The following is a 19,142-nucleotide window of genomic DNA, read 5'->3' as shown; positions in this document are numbered from 1 at the left end:
TTTCCAGGTGCAACCTACATTGAGATGATACTGTAATTTTTTTCTTATATTATTAAAAATAGAAAGCAACTGTCTTAAGGATATTAAGGATATGTTGGCACCTAGCCATTGACATTTCAAAATTCTCTGGGGACTAATGCAAAAACTGATCTAAATTAAATTCCCTTTCGGGCTTCTGCCAAGATGGAGGCACAGGTGGAAACACTGTGCCTTCTCCCACAGCCAAGTTTGAATACAACAAAGGTCTGGAGAACAAAGACACACCCAAAGATCAGAAAACTGAATTATATGGAAGTCCGACAACAACAAACCGTTCAACCGGGACGGTAAGAGGGGCGGAGCCAGCAGTGGAGCAGGGTCAGGCAGGAGAGATCCCCAGACCTAGGCGTGCAAGTAGCCCGGACCCAGTCAGGGTGTGGGGCAGACTGACCGCGGTAGCACATTCTCGCACAGTGAGATGGACCACGCAGGCCCCAGGGGGTGAGCCCAATGGTGGAGGGCTGACAGCGGTGGCACATTCCCATGCAGTGGGATGAAACACGCAGGCCCCGGTGACGGTGGCAGCTGCAGCACCTGTGGGGGCCATGGTGGGAGGCGGCAGACAGGACACCGCAGATGGGACGCCATCGCTCCTCTTTGGCCCCGCCCCCACGTACAGCGTCACAACCCAGCAACTGAGTTGCCCTGCTCTGGTGAACACCTAGGGCTCTGATACATAACAGGCATGAACAGCCCAAAAGATGGCGCAAGAAGAACTCAAAGCCCCAGAGCCGATAACTCTAAGCGACCAAGAGATTGCCAGCCTCCAGAAGCACAGTTCAAGACACTGTTTATCAGGATGCTAACAGAACTGGTTGATTATAGTTACAAATTAGAGGAACATATGAAGGCTAACCTGATTGAAATGAAGGGAGATGCACAGGAAACCAATAGTGATGGAAAGGAAACTGGGACTCAAATCAATGGAATGGACCGGAAGGAAGAATAAAAAATCCAACCAGAAAGGAATGAAGAAATGAGAATTCAAAAAAATGAGGAGAGGCTTAGGAACCTCCAGGACATCTTTAAACGTTCCAACATCCGAATTATAGGGGTACCAGAAGGGGGAAAGAAACAGCCACGAGTGGAAAACTTATTTGAACAAATAATAAAGGAGAACTTCCCCAGTCTGGCAAAGGAAATAGACTTCCAGGAAATCCAGGAAGCTCAGAGAGTCCCAAAGAAGTTGGACCCAAGAAGGAACACACCAAGGCACATCATAATTACATTAGCCAAGACTAAAATGAAGGAGAGAATCCTAGAAGCAGCAAGAGATAAGGGGACAGTCACCTACAAAGGAGTACCCATCAGACTGTCAGCGGATTTCTCAAAAGAGACCTTACAGGCAAGAAGGGGCTGGAAAGAAGTATTCCAAGTCATGAAATCCAAAGACCTACAGCCAAGATTGCTTTATCCAGCAAAACTTTCATTTAGAATGGAAGGACAGATAAAGTGCTTCTCAGATAAGGTCAAGTTCAAGGAGTTCGTCATCACCAAGCCCTTATTATATGAAATGCTAAAGGGACTTATCTAAGAAAAAGAAGATGAAAAATATGAACAGTGAAAGGACAGCAAACACACAGTTATTAACAACAACACCTAAAACAAAAGCAAACCAAGAGGACAGCTAGATCAGGAGTGGAACCATAGAAATGAAGAACACATGGAGGGTTAGCAACAGGGGAGTGGGAGGAGGAGAAGGGGGGAGAAGGTACAGAAAATAGCATAGACAGTTGGTAGAAAATAGATAGGGGGAGGGCAAGAATAGTGGGGGTAATATAGAATCTAAAGAACCTGAGACACGTGGTTATAAACTAAGGGGGGTAGAATGATGGGGGAGGGAGTGTGTGGGTGGAGGGGAATGAAGGGGGGAATAGAACAACTGTAATGGTATAATCAATAAAATATATTTTTTTTAAAAAATTCCCTTTCAGTGTAAAATGTTCACCTGAGATTGTAATGAATACATCTCACACCCTGTGGTTAGACTGAGAAGAGTCTAGCATTCAGAATAGGGCTGCCCGGTGCCAACTTCCCACCAGAGCCAAGTGCTCTGGGATTCTTTTTCTTAAGAACAAAATGAGAAGGGATGGGGAAGGGAAGACGTGTGAGGCTCTAGGGTTGCAAATATCAAAGACTGAAATGGGGCCAGACTCCTATTATAGAGGTAAGGCCGCATTTAAGCGAATTTCTAAGCAAGGCTCAGAGTTCCATGAGTGGCCTCACAACCTAAGCAAAGCTCTTGACCCCCTAATGGACATAAGACCCTCTTGTTCCCTTGTGGCCGCCTGGTCGGGACTGCCCTCATGCTCTGTACTTACTTGTACCACTTGGAAACTCAATCAGGAATTCCCTGTGCAAGTCCGTGCCCTGGCATTCATGATAAACAGCTCGGGGGAAACAATAGGGTTGCCCCAGGCCAAAAAAAAAATCCTTCTGTTTAAATGCAGTGATAAAGGCGAGATCAGATCCCCGCTGCCCGGTGGAGGCTTGTTTCGCTGAGCCACGCGTCCTCCGTCGGCTGTCACTCAGACACAAGGAGGCGGGGCCTTGTGAACTGTCCAGTCAGCAGTGCCGCTGAGGCAGGTGGGTGGGGCAATGCAACAAGAAGTCCTGAACGTCCCAACTAGTTCCAGCAGCGCTGGGGATTGGGTGTCGCCAGTCCCTCAGGGTCGTTGCTAACTGCCTCACGGTGTGTTGCAGCGTGATCGGTCTGTAATAGGCACTGCTTGTGGGAGTCGTAGGCAGGACTCAGGGAGACCCACGAAACCTAGAAATGGTGAGTGCTGCTGGGGTGCAGAAATGGGGATGAGAGGCTGGTTGGAACCGGTTGGAATCGGCTGTGGCGGGACGGCCTCTCTGCGGTCCCCTCTGAAGTCTACGGACCGGATTCCATGTAGGTCCTCTCCGGCTTGCAGTGTAGTGGCTGGTCTGGTAATCGGACCCAGGCGTCCTCTCCCTTCACTGCGCTCGGGGACTTCGGCCCTGCTGCGGAGTCCCTGTGGGCAGCTCTGCGCCAGGAGCCCCGCGTCTCCCAAGAATGTGCGGTGACCTCAGGGAGGGTCATCAGGGGGCGATCGTGACTCCGTCTCCCGAGTTCTTGAGTGGTACGCCTCTGGTTTGTGTGGTCCCAGTCCCTCTTTCTCCCCAAGGGTCCCATTTGCTCCAGAGTTTTCCCAAAGTTCCTGTGCCTCAGCCCATCTATTCCTGGGACTGGCAACAAATCCCTAAATTTCCAAATAGCTCCTCGAATTCCCAAGCCAGCTTCCCCTCTGCAATTCACAACATCATTATCAACTACTTGTCCTCCGTGGTGCATTTCAAACACCCAATATTTTAATTGTTTATTCTTCTTTAGCAGAGTCATGGATGGCTCTTTAGAGATTTACATTTTGTGTGGCTACTTTACGTGAGAGGAAAGGCAGGAATAACCACCTGGACCTCTGTTGCTTGCAAACCTTGCACCTCTCCCCCAGGATCTTTCCTGGGTACAGAATCCTAGGGGAAGTGCTTTAGGTGAAGTTCCTGTTTGGAAACTTTCCTGGGTGTTTTCCTGAGCACTATTTCTCCCTGGGTTTGTCACCTTGAGAAGGTTTTTTGGCTTATATGTGTCCGCTTTTCACTAGGAATAAAATGTATTTAATCAATAAAGCTTGGAAGACTAAAAAAATCTCCAAATAGGCAACCCAGGGGTCTCAAGCAGGGATACCTAGACCTTAAGTTTTGGATTATGTTCAACTTCCCGAATGTGTTGGGGGGGGGGAGGTTCTCCTCTGCTGTAGGGAAACAGACTGCTTATCAGTTTTGATTCCAGCATTTGTGTTTCATCCTTTTGGATTCCTTTATCCATTGAGTATTGCAGCCCTTCGATTTTAGTTTCCATTAGCACCTGGGCTTTTTTTAAATATAACTTGATTGAGAGATACCATATGAACAAGGTACGATAACTGTGGAAATAAACAGAATTTTGGTTTCATTTAGGCAAGAGAACCTGAAAATGTCAGGTGGGTGTTTTTAAGTTCTCAGGCACTTTTTCCATTTTTATGTCATTTTTTGTGTCCTTAGGTACCTAGGGAACTTTGAAATTGAAAAGGATAAACTATTCTTTCCCTGACCGGTGTGGCTCATGTGATTGGGTGTCCTACCATGAAGCAAAGGGTCCCTGGTTCGAATACCAGTCAGGGCACATGCTAGGTTGAGGTTCTGATACCAATTGATGTTTTTCTTTCTCCCTTCCCCTTCTCTAAAAATAAAGAAAGAAAATCTTTTTAAAAGAAAAGGATAAACTATTCCTAAGGAAAATGAACTCCTATTTCAATGGATATGAGGGAAAATTTTTGAAATTTTATTTTTATTGAGAAGAGAAAACCACCTTAAAGCTTATGTAAATTATATTTGAAATTTCTACTACATTTCAGGGCTTAACTGCAAATCCTAATGCATTATGACATGTTACTCATGCCTGAAATTATCCTCAGTGTGACATATAATAGGGAGAAAACGATAATTTTTTGTCCTTTTAGTTAGAAAGGGATTTATCATTTTTTATGGTCTATACATCTCTTTCATTTAGTGTTTAAAGGATTAAATTTTACAGTGGTTTCCAATGTAGGAAAAATTTAATTACTTTTAAATTTTTTAAAATTTAATTACTTTTATTTTTTTAATTTTTGTTACTTTTTAATTACTTTTAAATTTTTTAAAATTTAATTACTTTTATTTTTTTAATTTTTGTTTTTATTTTTATTCTTTTTTATTTTAATTGTATTTTATTGGTTATGTGACCACAGTTGTCACAGTTTTTCCCCCTTTACTCTCTTCCACCCAGCAATCCCCTCTCCCTCAGGCAGTTCCGCACCATTGTTCACAAGCATGAGTCATCCATATAAATTCTTTGGCTGCTCCATTTCCTATACTCTACATCTCTATGTCTAATCTATAACTACCTATTTGTACTTCTTTCTTTTCCTTTAGTTTTTCATTGTTAATTTTAGACAGAGGGGAAGAGAGGGAGAGAAACCAATATGTGGTTGCCTCTCACATGCCCCATAATGGGGACCTGGCCTACAACCCAGGCATGTGCCCTGAGTGGGAATTGAACCAGTGACCCTTTGATTCCTAGGTCAGTGCTCAACACACTGAGCCATACCAGCTGGGGCCCTGTTTGTACTTTTTAATTCCCTCACCTCTTCACCCATTCCTCCATACCCCCTCCCACCTGTCATCAAAATACTCTCAGTATCCATGATTCTGTCTCTGTTCTTTCTTTTTTTAAAATTTTATTTCTTTATTTTTAGGGGGGTGGAGAGAAAGAGAGGGAAAGAAGCATCAAGGTGTGATTGCCTCTCGCATATCCCCTACTGGGGACCTGGCCCACAACCAAGCCATGTGCCCTGACTGGGAATTGAACTGGCAACCCTTTGGTTCCTAGGCCAGCACTCAGTCTACTGAGCCACACCAGCTCAGGCCTGTCTCTGTTCTTCTTGTTCACTTAGTTTGTTTTTTAGATTCAATTGTTGATAAATATGTTTATGTCATTTTATTTTTTCCATTTTATTGTTCATAGTTTTGATTTCTTAAATATTTTATTTATTTTTAGAGAGGGGGAGGGAAGGAGAAAGAGAGGGAGAGAAACATCAATGTCTGATTGCCTCTCACATGCCCCTTACTGGGGGCCCAACCTGGCCTGCAACCCAGACATGCATCCTGACCAGGAATCCCCTGAGCCACACCAGCCAGGGCTGATCTTCTTTTTCTTTTCTTTTTTTTAAAGGTTTTATCTTTTTATCTTTAGAGGGAAGGGAAGGAGAGAAGTATCAATGTATGGTTGCCTCTCATGAGTTCCCTGCTGGGAACTGGTCTGCAACCCAGGCATGTGCCCTGACTGGGAATCGAACCACAATCGTGTGGTTCGCAGGCCCGTGCTCAATCCACTGAGCTACACCAGCCAGGCTGATCTTCTTTTTCTTAAATGATTCTCTTTAACACTTCATATAATAATGGTTTGGTGATGATGAACTCCTTTAGTTTTCTCTTGTCTGGAAAGCTCTTTATCTGACCTTCAATTTTAAATAATGGCTTTGCTGGCTAGAGCAATCTTGGCTATAGGCTCCTGCTTTTCATGACTTTGAGTATTTCTTGCCAGTCCCTTCTAGCCTGCAAAGTTTCTTTTGAGAAATCAGCTGACGGTCTTATAGGAATTCCCCTGTACAGGAAAAGAAGGTAACTAATTTCTTTGCTCTAGCTGCCTTTAAGATACTCTCTTTATGTTTACTTTTAGCATTTTAATTATGATGTATCTTGGGGTGGGCCACCTTGCATTCATCTTGTTTGGGACTCTGTGCTTCCTGAACTTGCATGTTTATTTCCTACATTAAATTAGGAACATTTTCTTTCATTATTTTTTCAACTAGATTTCCAATTTCTTGTTCTATCTCTTCTCTTTCTGGCACCCCTATGATGCAAATATTAGGATACTTGAAGCTGTCCCATAGGCTGCTACACTATCCTCATTTTCGGGAGGTCTATTCTCTTCCTGTTGTTCTGATTGGTTGTTTTGGTTTTTGTTGCTTTTCCTTCCTAAATGTTCCAAATCATTGATTTCATTCTCAGCTTTATCCACTCTACTGTTGTTTCCCTGTAAATTGTTCTTTATTTCAATTAGTGTGTCCTTCGTTTCCAACTGCATCTTTTTTATGCTGTTGAGGCCCTCACTAAGTTCCTTGAGCATCCTGATAATCGATGTTTTGAACTCTGCTTCTGATAAGATTATTTCTCTCCATTTTGTTTCATTCTTCCCTTTTCTGGAGTTTTGATCTGTTGTGTCATTGGGGCCATGTTTCTTTGTCTCCTCATTTTGGCAGCCTCCCCGTGTTTGTCTGTATGTATTATGTAGAACTGCTATGACTCCCTGTCTTGGTAGCATGGCTTAATGTACTGGGTGTCCTATAGGGTCCAGTGGCACAGCCTCCCCTATCACCCAACTTGGGTACTCGAAGTGCACCCTTTGTGTGACCTAAGTACACCCTCCTCTTGTAGTTGAGCCTAGGTTGCTGTTGGCAGGTCAATGGGAAGGATTTACCCAGGGCAGTCAGCTATGAGGACTGGTTGTGATCACTGAGTACCAATCTCCACCCTCTGTGGAGGATCAGCTATGCAAGGGCAGGTTGGTGGTGCTCTGACATGGTCTGTAGCTGTCCACTGGGTATAACTGCTCTGAGGTTCCCAGGGTGGTGCAGGCCAAGGTCAGCTCCCACCTGTGTTCTGCTCAGGGCCACCTTACATGAGATAGAAGGCAATCTGAGATGGCTGGTACTTGTGCTGGGCTGGATGATCCCAGGCATAGCCAATCTGTGAATCTAGGGTGGCTGCTGCTAATGCCGGGCCTAGGACCATTTAGCAAGAGGTACGGGGGCTAGGGGATTACTGAGGCTGGCTGTTGCTTGTTTGGTAGGATTTAGGAAGTTGTGAAGCATAAACCTAGACTAGCCATCCATATGGAAAAAGCTACTGTTAACAGCTGTAAATTGTGTGGGATGGAGCCTCAGTGGATACCAGGATGGGGCTAACCAGGATATCCCCTGGTGTTAGCCAGGTGAAGGAGTCTCTGATATGGCACAAGTCTGCTCGCTCTGTGGCTCTGTGGGTGGAGGATTCAGAAAAAGGACAATGGCCTCTGCTTGCTTTGATCCCAGTCATTTCAGTTTTTCCCTGTCACCCTTGTGCTGGAACTCATAGGGAATGAGGGAGTAAGACCATGTGTGGGTTCTTTAAGAGGAACTGGTTGGGACTCCAAAAGTTTCTTTCACCACCTTAACTCCTACTAGTTTTTGCAGCTGGAAGTTATGGGGACTTATCTTCTTGGCACTGGAACCCTGGGTTGGGAGACCTGCTGTGGGGCTGGGACTCCTTGGTCCCAAGATATCCCTCCAGAATTTTTATCCACCACACATGGGTGTGGGACCAGCATGTTCCTCCTCTGTGCCCTTCCTACCAGTCTGGATGGGTGTGGTTTCTTTAATTCTGTAGTTGTCAGACTTCCATTCAACTCAATTTCTGATGGTTCTGAGCGATAGTTGTTCTATATTTTAGTTGTAATTTTGATGTGGTTGTGAGAGGTGCAAGCCATGACTACCTATGCTGCCTTCTTGACTAGAAATTGTTAATCTTTTCACTTCTACTGACTATCTTGTGTTCTCTCCAACATGCCCCCTGACAAAAGCAGGATGAATTTGTTTTTTAAAAGAAAAAAGTGGAAATTCCAGAGCTAAATTCTAAGGACCACCAGCAAGAAACAGGTTTGCTGTAGAAAAATCCAAGATGGCACCCCTTTCCCAAGTGACCTTTTGATGAACTTGTCTTCATTAGCATACTAAAAGTCACTCTCAGGGGTGGAGACTTAACATTAAATTGGGACATGCAATGTATGGTTAGCTGTGTTTCAAGCTTGAGATCTGTGCATGCTCCCTTGGAAATCCAAGAACCCTCCACCATTCCTACAGAATCCCTACCCCTGAACCCACCTACCTCCCCCCACCCAACCATTTCATACTTTTCTAATTCCCCAGGATCAGGAAGAAGGACTCATTTGAGCAATTGCTTATCCTTGTTCATACCTAACTTCCTTTACTGAATACTGTCTCCTCTTATTGATGTGAGCAACTCCAGGCAGAATGACCACAGAGCAGAAGGGAGGGAGAGAGGGAAAGAAACATTGCTGTGAGAGAGAACCATCTATTGGTTGCCCTTCGTAGATGCCCTTATCAGGAACTGAACCTCAACCCAGGCATGTACACTAATTGGGAATCCAACTGGTGACCTTTCGCTTTGCAGGATAATGCCCAACCAACTAAGCCACAACAGACAGGACAAAAAAAATTTAAAGATTTATTTATTGATTTTAGAGAAATAGGAGGTGGGAGGGGGAGGGAGAGAGAGAGAGAGAGAGATTGGTTTTTGTTGTTCCACTTATTTAGGTATGCATTGGTTGACCAGAGATCCAACCAGCAACCTTGGTAAATTGGAAGGATGCTCTAACCAACTGAGCTGCTGGGCTAGGCTGTAATCTTTAAATCCAGACAATTTTATTAGTCAGTTATACCTCAGTAAAGCTGGGGAGAGAAGTTTCCAGGTGCAACCTACATTGAGATGATACTGTAATTTTTTTCTTATATTATTAAAAATAGAAAGCAACTGTCTTAAGGATATTAAGGATATGTTGGCACCTAGCCATTGACATTTCAAAATTCTCTGGGGACTAATGCAAAAACTGATCTAAATTAAATTCCCTTTCGGGCTTCTGCCAAGATGGAGGCACAGGTGGAAACACTGTGCCTTCTCCCACAACCAAGTTTGAATACAACAAAGGTCTGGAGAACAAAGACACACCCAAAGATCAGAAAACTGAATTATATGGAAGTCCGACAACAACAAACCGTTCAACCCGGACGGTAAGAGGGGCGGAGCCAGCAGTGGAGCAGGGTCAGGCAGGAGAGATCCCCAGACCTAGGCGTGCAAGTAGCCCGGACCCAGTCAGGGTGTGGGGCAGACTGACCGCGGTAGCACATTCTCGCACAGTGAGATGGACCACGCAGGCCCCAGGGGGTGAGCCCAATGGTGGAGGGCTGACAGCGGTGGCACATTCCCATGCAGTGGGATGAAACACGCAGGCCCCGGTGACGGTGGCAGCTGCAGCACCTGTGGGGGCCATGGTGGGAGGCGGCAGACAGGACACCGCAGATGGGACGCCATCGCTCCTCTTTGGCCCCGCCCCCACGTACAGCGTCACAACCCAGCAACTGAGTTGCCGTGCTCTGGTGAACACCTAGGGCTCTGATACATAACAGGCATGAACAGCCCAAAAGATGGCGCAAGAAGAACTCAAAGCCCCAGAGCCGATAACTCTAAGCGACCAAGAGATTGCCAGCCTCCAGAAGCACAGTTCAAGACACTGTTTATCAGGATGCTAACAGAACTGGTTGATTATAGTTACAAATTAGAGGAACATATGAAGGCTAACCTAATTGAAATGAAGGGAGATGCACAGGAAACCAATAGTGATGGAAAGGAAACTGGGACTCAAATCAATGGAATGGACCGGAAGGAAGAATAAAAAATCCAACCAGAAAGGAATGAAGAAATGAGAATTCAAAAAAATGAGGAGAGGCTTAGGAACCTCCGAGACATCTTTAAACGTTCCAACGTCCAGATTATAGGGGTACCAGAAGGGGGAAAGAAACAGCCACGAGTGGAAAACTTATTTGAACAAATAATAAAGGAGAACTTCCCCAGTCTGGCAAAGGAAATAGACTTCCAGGAAATCCAGGAAGCTCAGAGAGTCCCAAAGAAGTTGGACCCAAGAAGGAACACACCANTTCCTGAACTTGCATGTTTATTTCCTACATTAAATTAGGAACATTTTCTTTCATTATTTTTTCAACTAGATTTCCAATTTCTTGTTCTATCTCTTCTCTTTCTGGCACCCCTATGATGCAAATATTAGGATACTTGAAGCTGTCCCATAGGCTGCTACACTATCCTCATTTTCGGGAGGTCTATTCTCTTCCTGTTGTTCTGATTGGTTGTTTTGGTTTTTGTTGCTTTTCCTTCCTAAATGTTCCAAATCATTGATTTCATTCTCAGCTTTATCCACTCTACTGTTGTTTCCCTGTAAATTGTTCTTTATTTCAATTAGTGTGTCCTTCGTTTCCAACTGCATCTTTTTTATGCTGTTGAGGCCCTCACTAAGTTCCTTGAGCATCCTGATAATCGATGTTTTGAACTCTGCTTCTGATAAGATTATTTCTCTCCATTTTGTTTCATTCTTCCCTTTTCTGGAGTTTTGATCTGTTGTGTCATTGGGGCCATGTTTCTTTGTCTCCTCATTTTGGCAGCCTCCCCGTGTTTGTCTGTATGTATTATGTAGAACTGCTATGACTCCCTGTCTTGGTAGCATGGCTTAATGTACTGGGTGTCCTATAGGGTCCAGTGGCACAGCCTCCCCTATCACCCAACTTGGGTACTCGAAGTGCACCCTTTGTGTGACCTAAGTACACCCTCCTCTTGTAGTTGAGCCTAGGTTGCTGTTGGCAGGTCAATGGGAAGGATTTACCCAGGGCAGTCAGCTATGAGGACTGGTTGTGATCACTGAGTACCAATCTCCACCCTCTGTGGAGGATCAGCTATGCAAGGGCAGGTTGGTGGTGCTCTGACATGGTCTGTAGCTGTCCACTGGGTATAACTGCTCTGAGGTTCCCAGGGTGGTGCAGGCCAAGGTCAGCTCCCACCTGTGTTCTGCTCAGGGCCACCTTACATGAGTTAGAAGGCAATCTGAGATGGCTGGTACTTGTGCTGGGCTGGATGATCCCAGGCATAGCCAATCTGTGAATCTAGGGTGGCTGCTGCTAATGCCGGGCCTAGGACCATTTAGCAAGAGGTACGGGGACTAGGGGATTACTGAGGCTGGCTGTTGCTTGTTTGGTAGGATTTAGGAAGTTGTGAAGCATAAGCCAAGACCAACCATTCATATGGAAAAGTCAAGGTTAACAGTGTGTGTGGGCCCCAAAATTGGGTGGGCTGGAGCCTCAGGGGATACCCAGGGTGGAGCAAACACTGTTAGTCAGGTTGATGGTGCCTCAACTATGGCATCTGCCTTCTGGCCCTCTGGCTCTGTGGCAGGTGGCTCAGAAAAAGAACAATCTCCTTTGCCCACCTTTCTGTCTAGGAGAAGGCTGTTCCCCAGCTCCTGCCTTGATGCCAGATACTTCATTTCCTCCCTATATGCTGCTGGCACCTTTTAAGCTGCTACCCAGGTACTAGAGTTCACAGGGAATGAGTCTGAGTAAGTTCATGTGTGGGGTCTTTACTAGGAACTACTTGGGACTCCAGAAGTTTCTTTCACCAACTCAGTCCCCACTTGTTTTTTGTCACCAGAAGTTATGGGGACTTATCTTCCTGGCACTGGAATCCTGGGGTGGGGGGCCTGGTATGGGGCAGGACTCTGCACTCCCAAGGTATTCCTGCTGGGTTTTTCTCTGCCACACAGGAATGTGGAACCAGACCATTCCAAGATGCTGTGGTTTCTTTAATTCCTTCTTTGTGAGACTTCCATTCCACTGGGTTTCTGACAGGTCTAAGTAATGGTTCTTGTATGTTTTAGTTGTAATTTTTATGTGGTGGTGCAAGGAGGTAAGCCGTGTTTACCAATGCTACTACCTTGACCAGAAGTCCAAAATTTAATTAATTTTAAAAGCAGTAATTAATTTAAAATAGGTAGTAATCATAGGAAAATGTAGTATATATAAATTTCTCTCCTTATTTTAAATAAATAATGCATTGGAATGTTTAAAAAGTTCCTGAGATAGGAAACTAACTGAAAAAGGTCACTACCCACATATCCTGCTCCACTCCTGTGCTGCTCCTCCAGCCTCACTCCAGTAACCTTTTTTGGGGGGAGGTGGGGAGTGGTTTTTTGTTTTGTTTTGTTTTGGGGGGTGGTTTTTTTATTTGTTTGTTTTTTAAATATTTAATTTATTTGTTTTTACAGAGAGGGGAAGGAAAGGAGAAAGAGAAGGAGAGAAACATCAATGTGTGATTGCCTTTCACGTGCCCCCTACTGGGGACCTGGCCTACAACCCAGGCATGCGCGCTGACCAGGAATCAAACCAGTGACCCTTTGGTTCACAGGCCAGCACTCAATCCATTGATCCACATCAGCCATGGCTCCAATAACCAGTTTTGATCACTTCTTGTTCACCTGTTTGAGTGTCTTTATATAAAAACAACCCTGCCCTGGCTGGCGTGGCTCAGTGGATTGAGTGCTGGCCCTGTGAACCAAGGAATCATGGTTTGATTCCCACTCAGGGCACGTGCCTGGGTTGTGGGCCAGGTCCAAGGTAGGGGGCACGTGAGAGACAACCACACATTGATGTTTCTGTTCCTCTCTTTCTCCCTCTCTTCCCCTCTATCTAAAAATAAATAAAACCTTTAAAAAATTTTTAAACAATCTAGTACAAATGCACATTTTTCATACTTGTGTTTGTTCTTGTTATGAGTGGTCAGGCTCCCCATGTTTGCTGTTTGACTCCTGACAACTTAAGCCTCAGCCCTCCCTTTCCCCCTGGTCCTTCTTATCTGTCTGGATGATAAGAATCTGTAGGCTCCTGCTCTGTGAGCTACTGCTTACTGGGGGTCTTGGGGGCACAACCCCCATGAGCTCTGCTCCCTGTGTTGTGTTGTTGACTCCACTGGGCCTGGTTTTTATATTGAGAGGACTCCGAGTTGTGAGCAGAGTATGGGAATGGGGCCCTCCTTACAGTGGTCCTGGATTGGTATCCCTACTGTGTATTTAAAGTGAAGGTGTGACTGAGGCTGGGTTTTTCCACACATTAGGGGGAGACTAAGGCAGGGGGGTTATGAGGATGTTTATACCCTGTGAATGAGGTGAGCCCATCAGATAGTCACTTCTTAAAGAGGAAAAACAGGGATGGCATCCAGTAGGTGAAGATTCCAGAGGGCATACCAGGACACCTACATAACTCTGCTACCCCTGCATCTCTTGCAGCAAATATCCTGACCCTGCCATAGCTGGGTGGCTCCGTTGGTTGGAGCATTGTCTCATACACCAAAAAAGGGTGGTGGGTTGGATCCCTGCTCAGGACACATATGGAAAGCAACCAGATTGATATTTCTTTTCTCCCGTCGATGTTTCTCTCTCTCCCCCCCACCCATCCTCTGTCTCTTCTAAAATCAATAAGTATATCCTCCTGTGAGGATTTTTTAAGTATATTTTATTGACTATGCTATTACAGTTGTCCCATTTTTTTCTCCCCTTTATTCCCCTCCACCTTGCAACCCCTCCCAACAGCATCCCCCTCTGCCCTTATTTTATGTCCATGGGTCATACCTATAAATTATTGGCTTCTCCATTTCCTATACTATTCTTAACCTCCCCTTGTCTATTTTGTACCTACCAATTATGCTTCTTAGTCCCTGTATCTTTTCTCCCATTCTCCTCCTTCCCCCTCCCAATAACCCTCCATGTGATCTCCATTTCTGTAATTCTGTTCCTATTCTAGTTGCTTAGTTTGTTTTTGTTTTTAGACAAAAACGGTTGTCTAAAAATTCAGTTGTTGATAGTTGTGAGTTTGTTGTCATTTTACTGTGCACAGTTTTGATCATCTTATCTTTTCTTAGATGAACATTTCATATAGTAAGGGCTTGGTGATGATGAACTCCTTGAACTTGACCTTGTCTGGGAAGCACTTTATCTGCTCTTCCATTCTAAATGAAAGCTGTGCTGGATAGAGCAATCTTGGATGTAGGTCCTTGCCTTTCATAACTTGGAATACTTTTTTCCAGCCTCTTCTTGCCTGTAAGGTTTCTTTTGAGAAGTCAGCTGATAGTCTTATGGGAACTCCTTTGTAGGTAACTGTCTCCTTTTCTCTTGCTGCTTTTAAGATTCTCTCCTTATCTTTAATCTTGGGTGATGGAATTATGATGTATCTTGGTATGTGCTTCCTTGGGTTCAACTTTTTTGGGACTCTGAGCTTCCTGGGCTTCCTGGAAGTCTATTTCCTTTGCTAGATTGGGGAAGTTGTTCTTTGTTATTTTTTCTTTTTTTAAAATTTTTTTTTAATTTTTCATTATTTTTCAAATAAGTTTTCAATTTCTTGCTGCTCCTCTTCTCCTTCTGGCACTCCTATGATTCATATATTCAGATGTTTAAAGTTGTCCCAGAGGTTCCTAAGCCTCTCCTCATTTTTTTGAATTCTTGTTTCTTCACTCTATTCTGGTTGAATGTTTATTCCTTCCTTGTGCTCTAAACTGTTTGAGTCCTGGTTTCCTTCCCTTCACTGTTGGTTCCCTGTATATTTTCCTTTATTTCACTTTTCATATACTTAATTTTTTCCTCAATTTTGTGACCATAGTCATCCATTTCTGTGAGCATCCTGCTTACCAGTGTTTTGAACTCTGCATCTGATAGATTGGCTATCTCTTCATCGCTTAATTCTGTTTTGGGGGTTTTGATCTGTTGTTTCATTTCAGCCATATTCTTTGTCTTGCTGCACCTGTTATGTTATAAGGGGCAGAGCCTTATATATTCGGCAGGGCAATCCAGGTCACTGTGTTGTGGTGCTATATGTGGGAAGGGGTCAGAGAGGGAACAAGGGCGCTTGCTCGGTTCGCAGCCGGCTTTCAGTCATTTCCTCTACTAACCACAAGCAAATCGGGCGCTTCTGGTGCTGATTCCCAGGTGCATGGGTTTGTATACATTCTAGAACCCCATAGGTCTGTCCAGCGAACTCTCCTGTGAGACTGGAAATTTCTCACACTGGAACCCTGGGTTGTGCAGCCTGCCTCATTCCCCAGTTGTTCCTCCCAGTTTATCCTCAGGCAAATGTGGAACCGCCCAGTCTGCCAGTCGCTGCCTCCTCCACCCAGTCCTCTAGCCACAGTCCTCTCCACCCCAGCTGCTCGTCTCTGCCCCTCCTACCAGTCTGAATGAGAGTTTCTTTAATTTCTTGGTTGTCAGACTTCCATACAGTTTAATTTTCTGGCAGTTCTGGTTATTTTTGTTTGTTTGTTTTTAAATTTGTTGCTGTCCTTTTGATTGTGGAAGGAGGCAAATTGTGTCTACCTACACATCCATTTTGGCTAGAAGTCAGGATTTTTTTTTAATTAAAAAAATAAAAGATGCTGTCCATCTGGGGTACAATGGATGACACCATGATTTTAGTTTGGCACAGCAAAGGAATTAGTTTGAAACTTACTTAAGTGCAGGGTGTTTAAACTCTATACAGCAACCAGTTGTCATGGAGGAGGCCTCTAATCCTGTTTGTGGCCTGGTTTTTCCATGCCTGATTATTGGTCCTGGAAAATGCCCTCCATGTTTACCAGGATGCTGGCCTATTCAAGTGACCAGCATGCCATGGGACACAGGAGACGTACTGGTTTATGTCAGAAGGAAAACATCGATTGAGATCAGACAGTCTCTGAAGGGCTTTGCAAGAAACAACTCTGATCTCAACTGGGTCTAGCTGGACATTCAGGCAACAATCACATCATGGAACAGTCTTTTCCTCCACATCGCCCACAGCCCCTTGAAAGAAGCCACTGTGCTGGAAGAGAACACGCCTCTCCCAGACTCCTTGGTTGCCTGGACTGCTCTTTGGGATTCACCACATGCATAGCACTGGGGGGAATGCACAGACTTTCAGGAGGACAGCACACACCTGTACATGAAGGAGCTCAGTGGACAGGTGCTTCACCTCTTCATTCATTTCTCCCACTAACCCCTAAATTCTTCAAACCCAAAGATTTCCATTGGCTCATAATTTTGTTTGTTCCAGACTGTCATATACTCAAAATCATACAATGTGTGTGGCCTTGTCAGATTGGCTTTTTTTACTTTTAAGTTTCCTCCTACATTTTCATGGCTTAAAAACTCATTTCTTTTTTATCACTGAAAAATATATCACCACCTGGATTTATCTCTGAGCATCTGTTTGCCTCTTGAAGGACATCTTGCTTAGCTCTTAACTCCTGCCAATTATGAATAAAGTGCCTACAAATATTCATGTACAGGTTTTTGTACGAACAGGTTTAAATTCATTTAGGTCTATACCAAGTAATATGATTGCTGGATCTTATACATAGTAAGAGTACATTTAGTATTGAAAGTTACTGTCTCCAATCTAGGCTTGCCCAATTCCATTTCCACTAGCAATGATTAGGATTACCCACCACTTCATATCTCCACCAATATTTGATGTTCTGAGTGTTTTGAATCTTAGCCATATAATAAACGCTTAGTGCTACCTCATTGTTCTTTTATTTGCTTGTAGAATATCTCATATATTATCTTGTAGGAATGTATTACTTTTGCATTTGACATTTATATCTATGATGTATTCTTTTTTAAGATTTTATTTATTTATTTTTAGAGAGAGAGGGAGGGAGAAAGAGAGGGAGAAAAACATCAATGGGAGAGAGAGACATCTATCCATTGCCTCTCACAAGCACCCCAAGTGGGGACCTGGCTTGCAACCCAAGCATGTGCCCTGATGAGAAATCAAACTGGTGACCTTTCGCTTTGCTGGATGATGTACAAGCTACAACCAAGCCGCACCAGTCAGGGCTGTGATGTGTTTTGAGGTAATTTTTGTGAAACGTGTATGGTCTTTGTGTCTATTTGTTTCCTGTGTGTGTTTATATGTGGGTATTCATTATCTCCATCACTATTAGTTTAAAAGACTTTCTTTCCCATTAAATTGCTTTTTCTTCCTTCGTCAGTGGTGAGTTGAGTGTATCCGTGTGGCTCTACAGGAAAGCTATTAGCTTGTGTATCTTTCAATTTCTCTCTTATTTTTTTCAGGAGTTCTCTTTTGTTGTGAGTTCTCTCTGTTGTTTCACATAGACACTCATGTCAGGAGGAACAAATGTGATGAGTTTAACTACAGGTTTTGAGCATGTTCTTTCTCAAGAGGTGGAGGCTCCCCTCTATTGCTAGTTTGTTACCATAAACGAATGTTCAATTTTATCAAATCCTTTATTTTATTTTATTTTATTTTATTCTATTCTATTTAGATTTATTTAATTATTGTTCAAGTACAGTTTTCTGACTTATATTCCCAATCCTGCCTACCCCCACAGTGCTCCCCACCTCCTTCCCATTCCCCCCCCACCTTAGTTATTGTCCATGTGTCCTTTATACTTTTTCCTGTGAATCCTTCCCCTTTTCCCCTGTGATTGTCTCCCCTTGCCCCTATGGTCCCTGTCAGCCTGTTATGTATTTCAGTGTCTTTGGTCATATTTTGCTTGCTTGCTTGTTTTGTTGTTTAGGTTCCTGTTAAAGGTGAGATCATATGGTATTTGTCTTTCACCACCTGGCTTATTTCACTCAGCATAATGCTTTCCAGTTCCATCCATGCTGTTGCAAAGGGTAGGAGCTCCTTCTTTCTTTCTGCTGCATGGAATTCCATTGTGTAAATGTACCATAGTTGTTTTATCCATTCATTTACTGATGGGCATCTAAGTTGCTTCCAACTCTTGGCTATCGTAAATTGTGCTGCTATGAACATTGGTGTGCATAGGTTCTTTTGGATTGGTGTTTCAGGGTTCTTAGGATATACTCCTAACAGTGGAATTGCTGGGTCAAAAGCCATGTTCATTTTTAGTCTTCTTAGAAAATTCCATACTGTTTTCCATAGTGGTTGTACCAGGCTACAATCCCACCAACAGTAAACTAGGGTCCCCTTTTCCCCACAACCTGTCCAACATTTGTTGTTTGTTGCTTTGTTTATGATGGCCATTCTGACCAGTGTAAAGTGGTATCTCATTGTGGTTTTAATTTGCATCTCTCTGATAGCTAGTGATATTGAGCATCTTTTCATGTGTCTCTGGATGGTCTGTATGTCGTCCTTGAAGAAGTGTCTGTTCAAGTCCTTTGTCCATTTTTTAATTGGGCTGCTTGTCTTCCTAGAGGGGAGTCATGTAAGTTCTTTGTCTATTTTGGAGATTAAACCTTTGTCTGAGTTATCATTGGCAAATATGTTTTCCCAAACAGTTGCTTCTCTTTTTATCTTAGTACTGTTTTCTTTAGCCATGCAGAAGCTTTTAATTTAGATGAGATCCCATTTGTTTATTCTTTCCTTTATGTCCTTTGCTCTAGGGGACGTATCAGTAAAAATATTGCTGCATGAAATATCTGAGATTTTCTTGCCAATGTTCTCCTCTAGGACTTTAATGGTGTCACAGCTTATATTTAAGTCTTTTACCTACCTTGAATTTATTCTGGTGTATGGTGTAAGTTGGTGCTCAAGTTTCATTTTTTTGCATATAGCTGTCCAGTTCTCCCAACACCATTTGTTGAAGAGGCTATCTTTACTCCATTTTATGTTACTGCCCCCTTTGTCGAATATTAATTGACTGTAAAGAGTTGGGTTTTTTTCGGGCTCCCTGTTCTGTTCCATTGGTCTATGTGCCTCTTTTTATGCCTGTACCAGGCTGTTTTGATTACAGCGGCCTTGTAATACAGTTTGATATCAGGTATTGTGATCCCTCCTACTTTGTTCTTCTTTCTCAAAATTGCGGCTGCTATTCAG

At 43.7% G+C, this 19,142-nt stretch overlaps 1 protein-coding gene across 2 annotated transcripts in view; it reads left to right on the top strand.

The window, feature by feature from the left end:
* Nucleotides 1–2,655: 2,655 nt before the first annotated feature.
* Nucleotides 2,656–19,142, top strand: part of LOC118984146 (zinc finger protein 791-like) — a 54,756-nt gene continuing 38,269 nt past the window's right edge. The window contains exon 1 of one of the 2 annotated variants that reach the window (XM_037041927.1): nt 2,656–2,818. In XM_037041927.1, the coding sequence (XP_036897822.1) occupies nt 2,816–2,818 (3 nt within the window). In that variant the 5' untranslated portion in view covers nt 2,656–2,815. The remainder of the gene's footprint in view (nt 2,819–19,142) is intronic. The other variant, XM_037041924.1, reaches the window with a different exon arrangement.

The sequence above is a fragment of the Sturnira hondurensis genome, unplaced genomic scaffold, assembly GCF_014824575.4.
Source record: "Sturnira hondurensis isolate 20B ecotype Veracruz unplaced genomic scaffold, ASM1482457v3 Scaffold0003213, whole genome shotgun sequence".
Classification (NCBI taxonomy): Eukaryota; Metazoa; Chordata; class Mammalia; order Chiroptera; family Phyllostomidae; genus Sturnira; species Sturnira hondurensis.
Note: the sequence above shows the minus strand (reverse complement) of the source record. Positions and strands in the feature narration are given on the sequence as shown.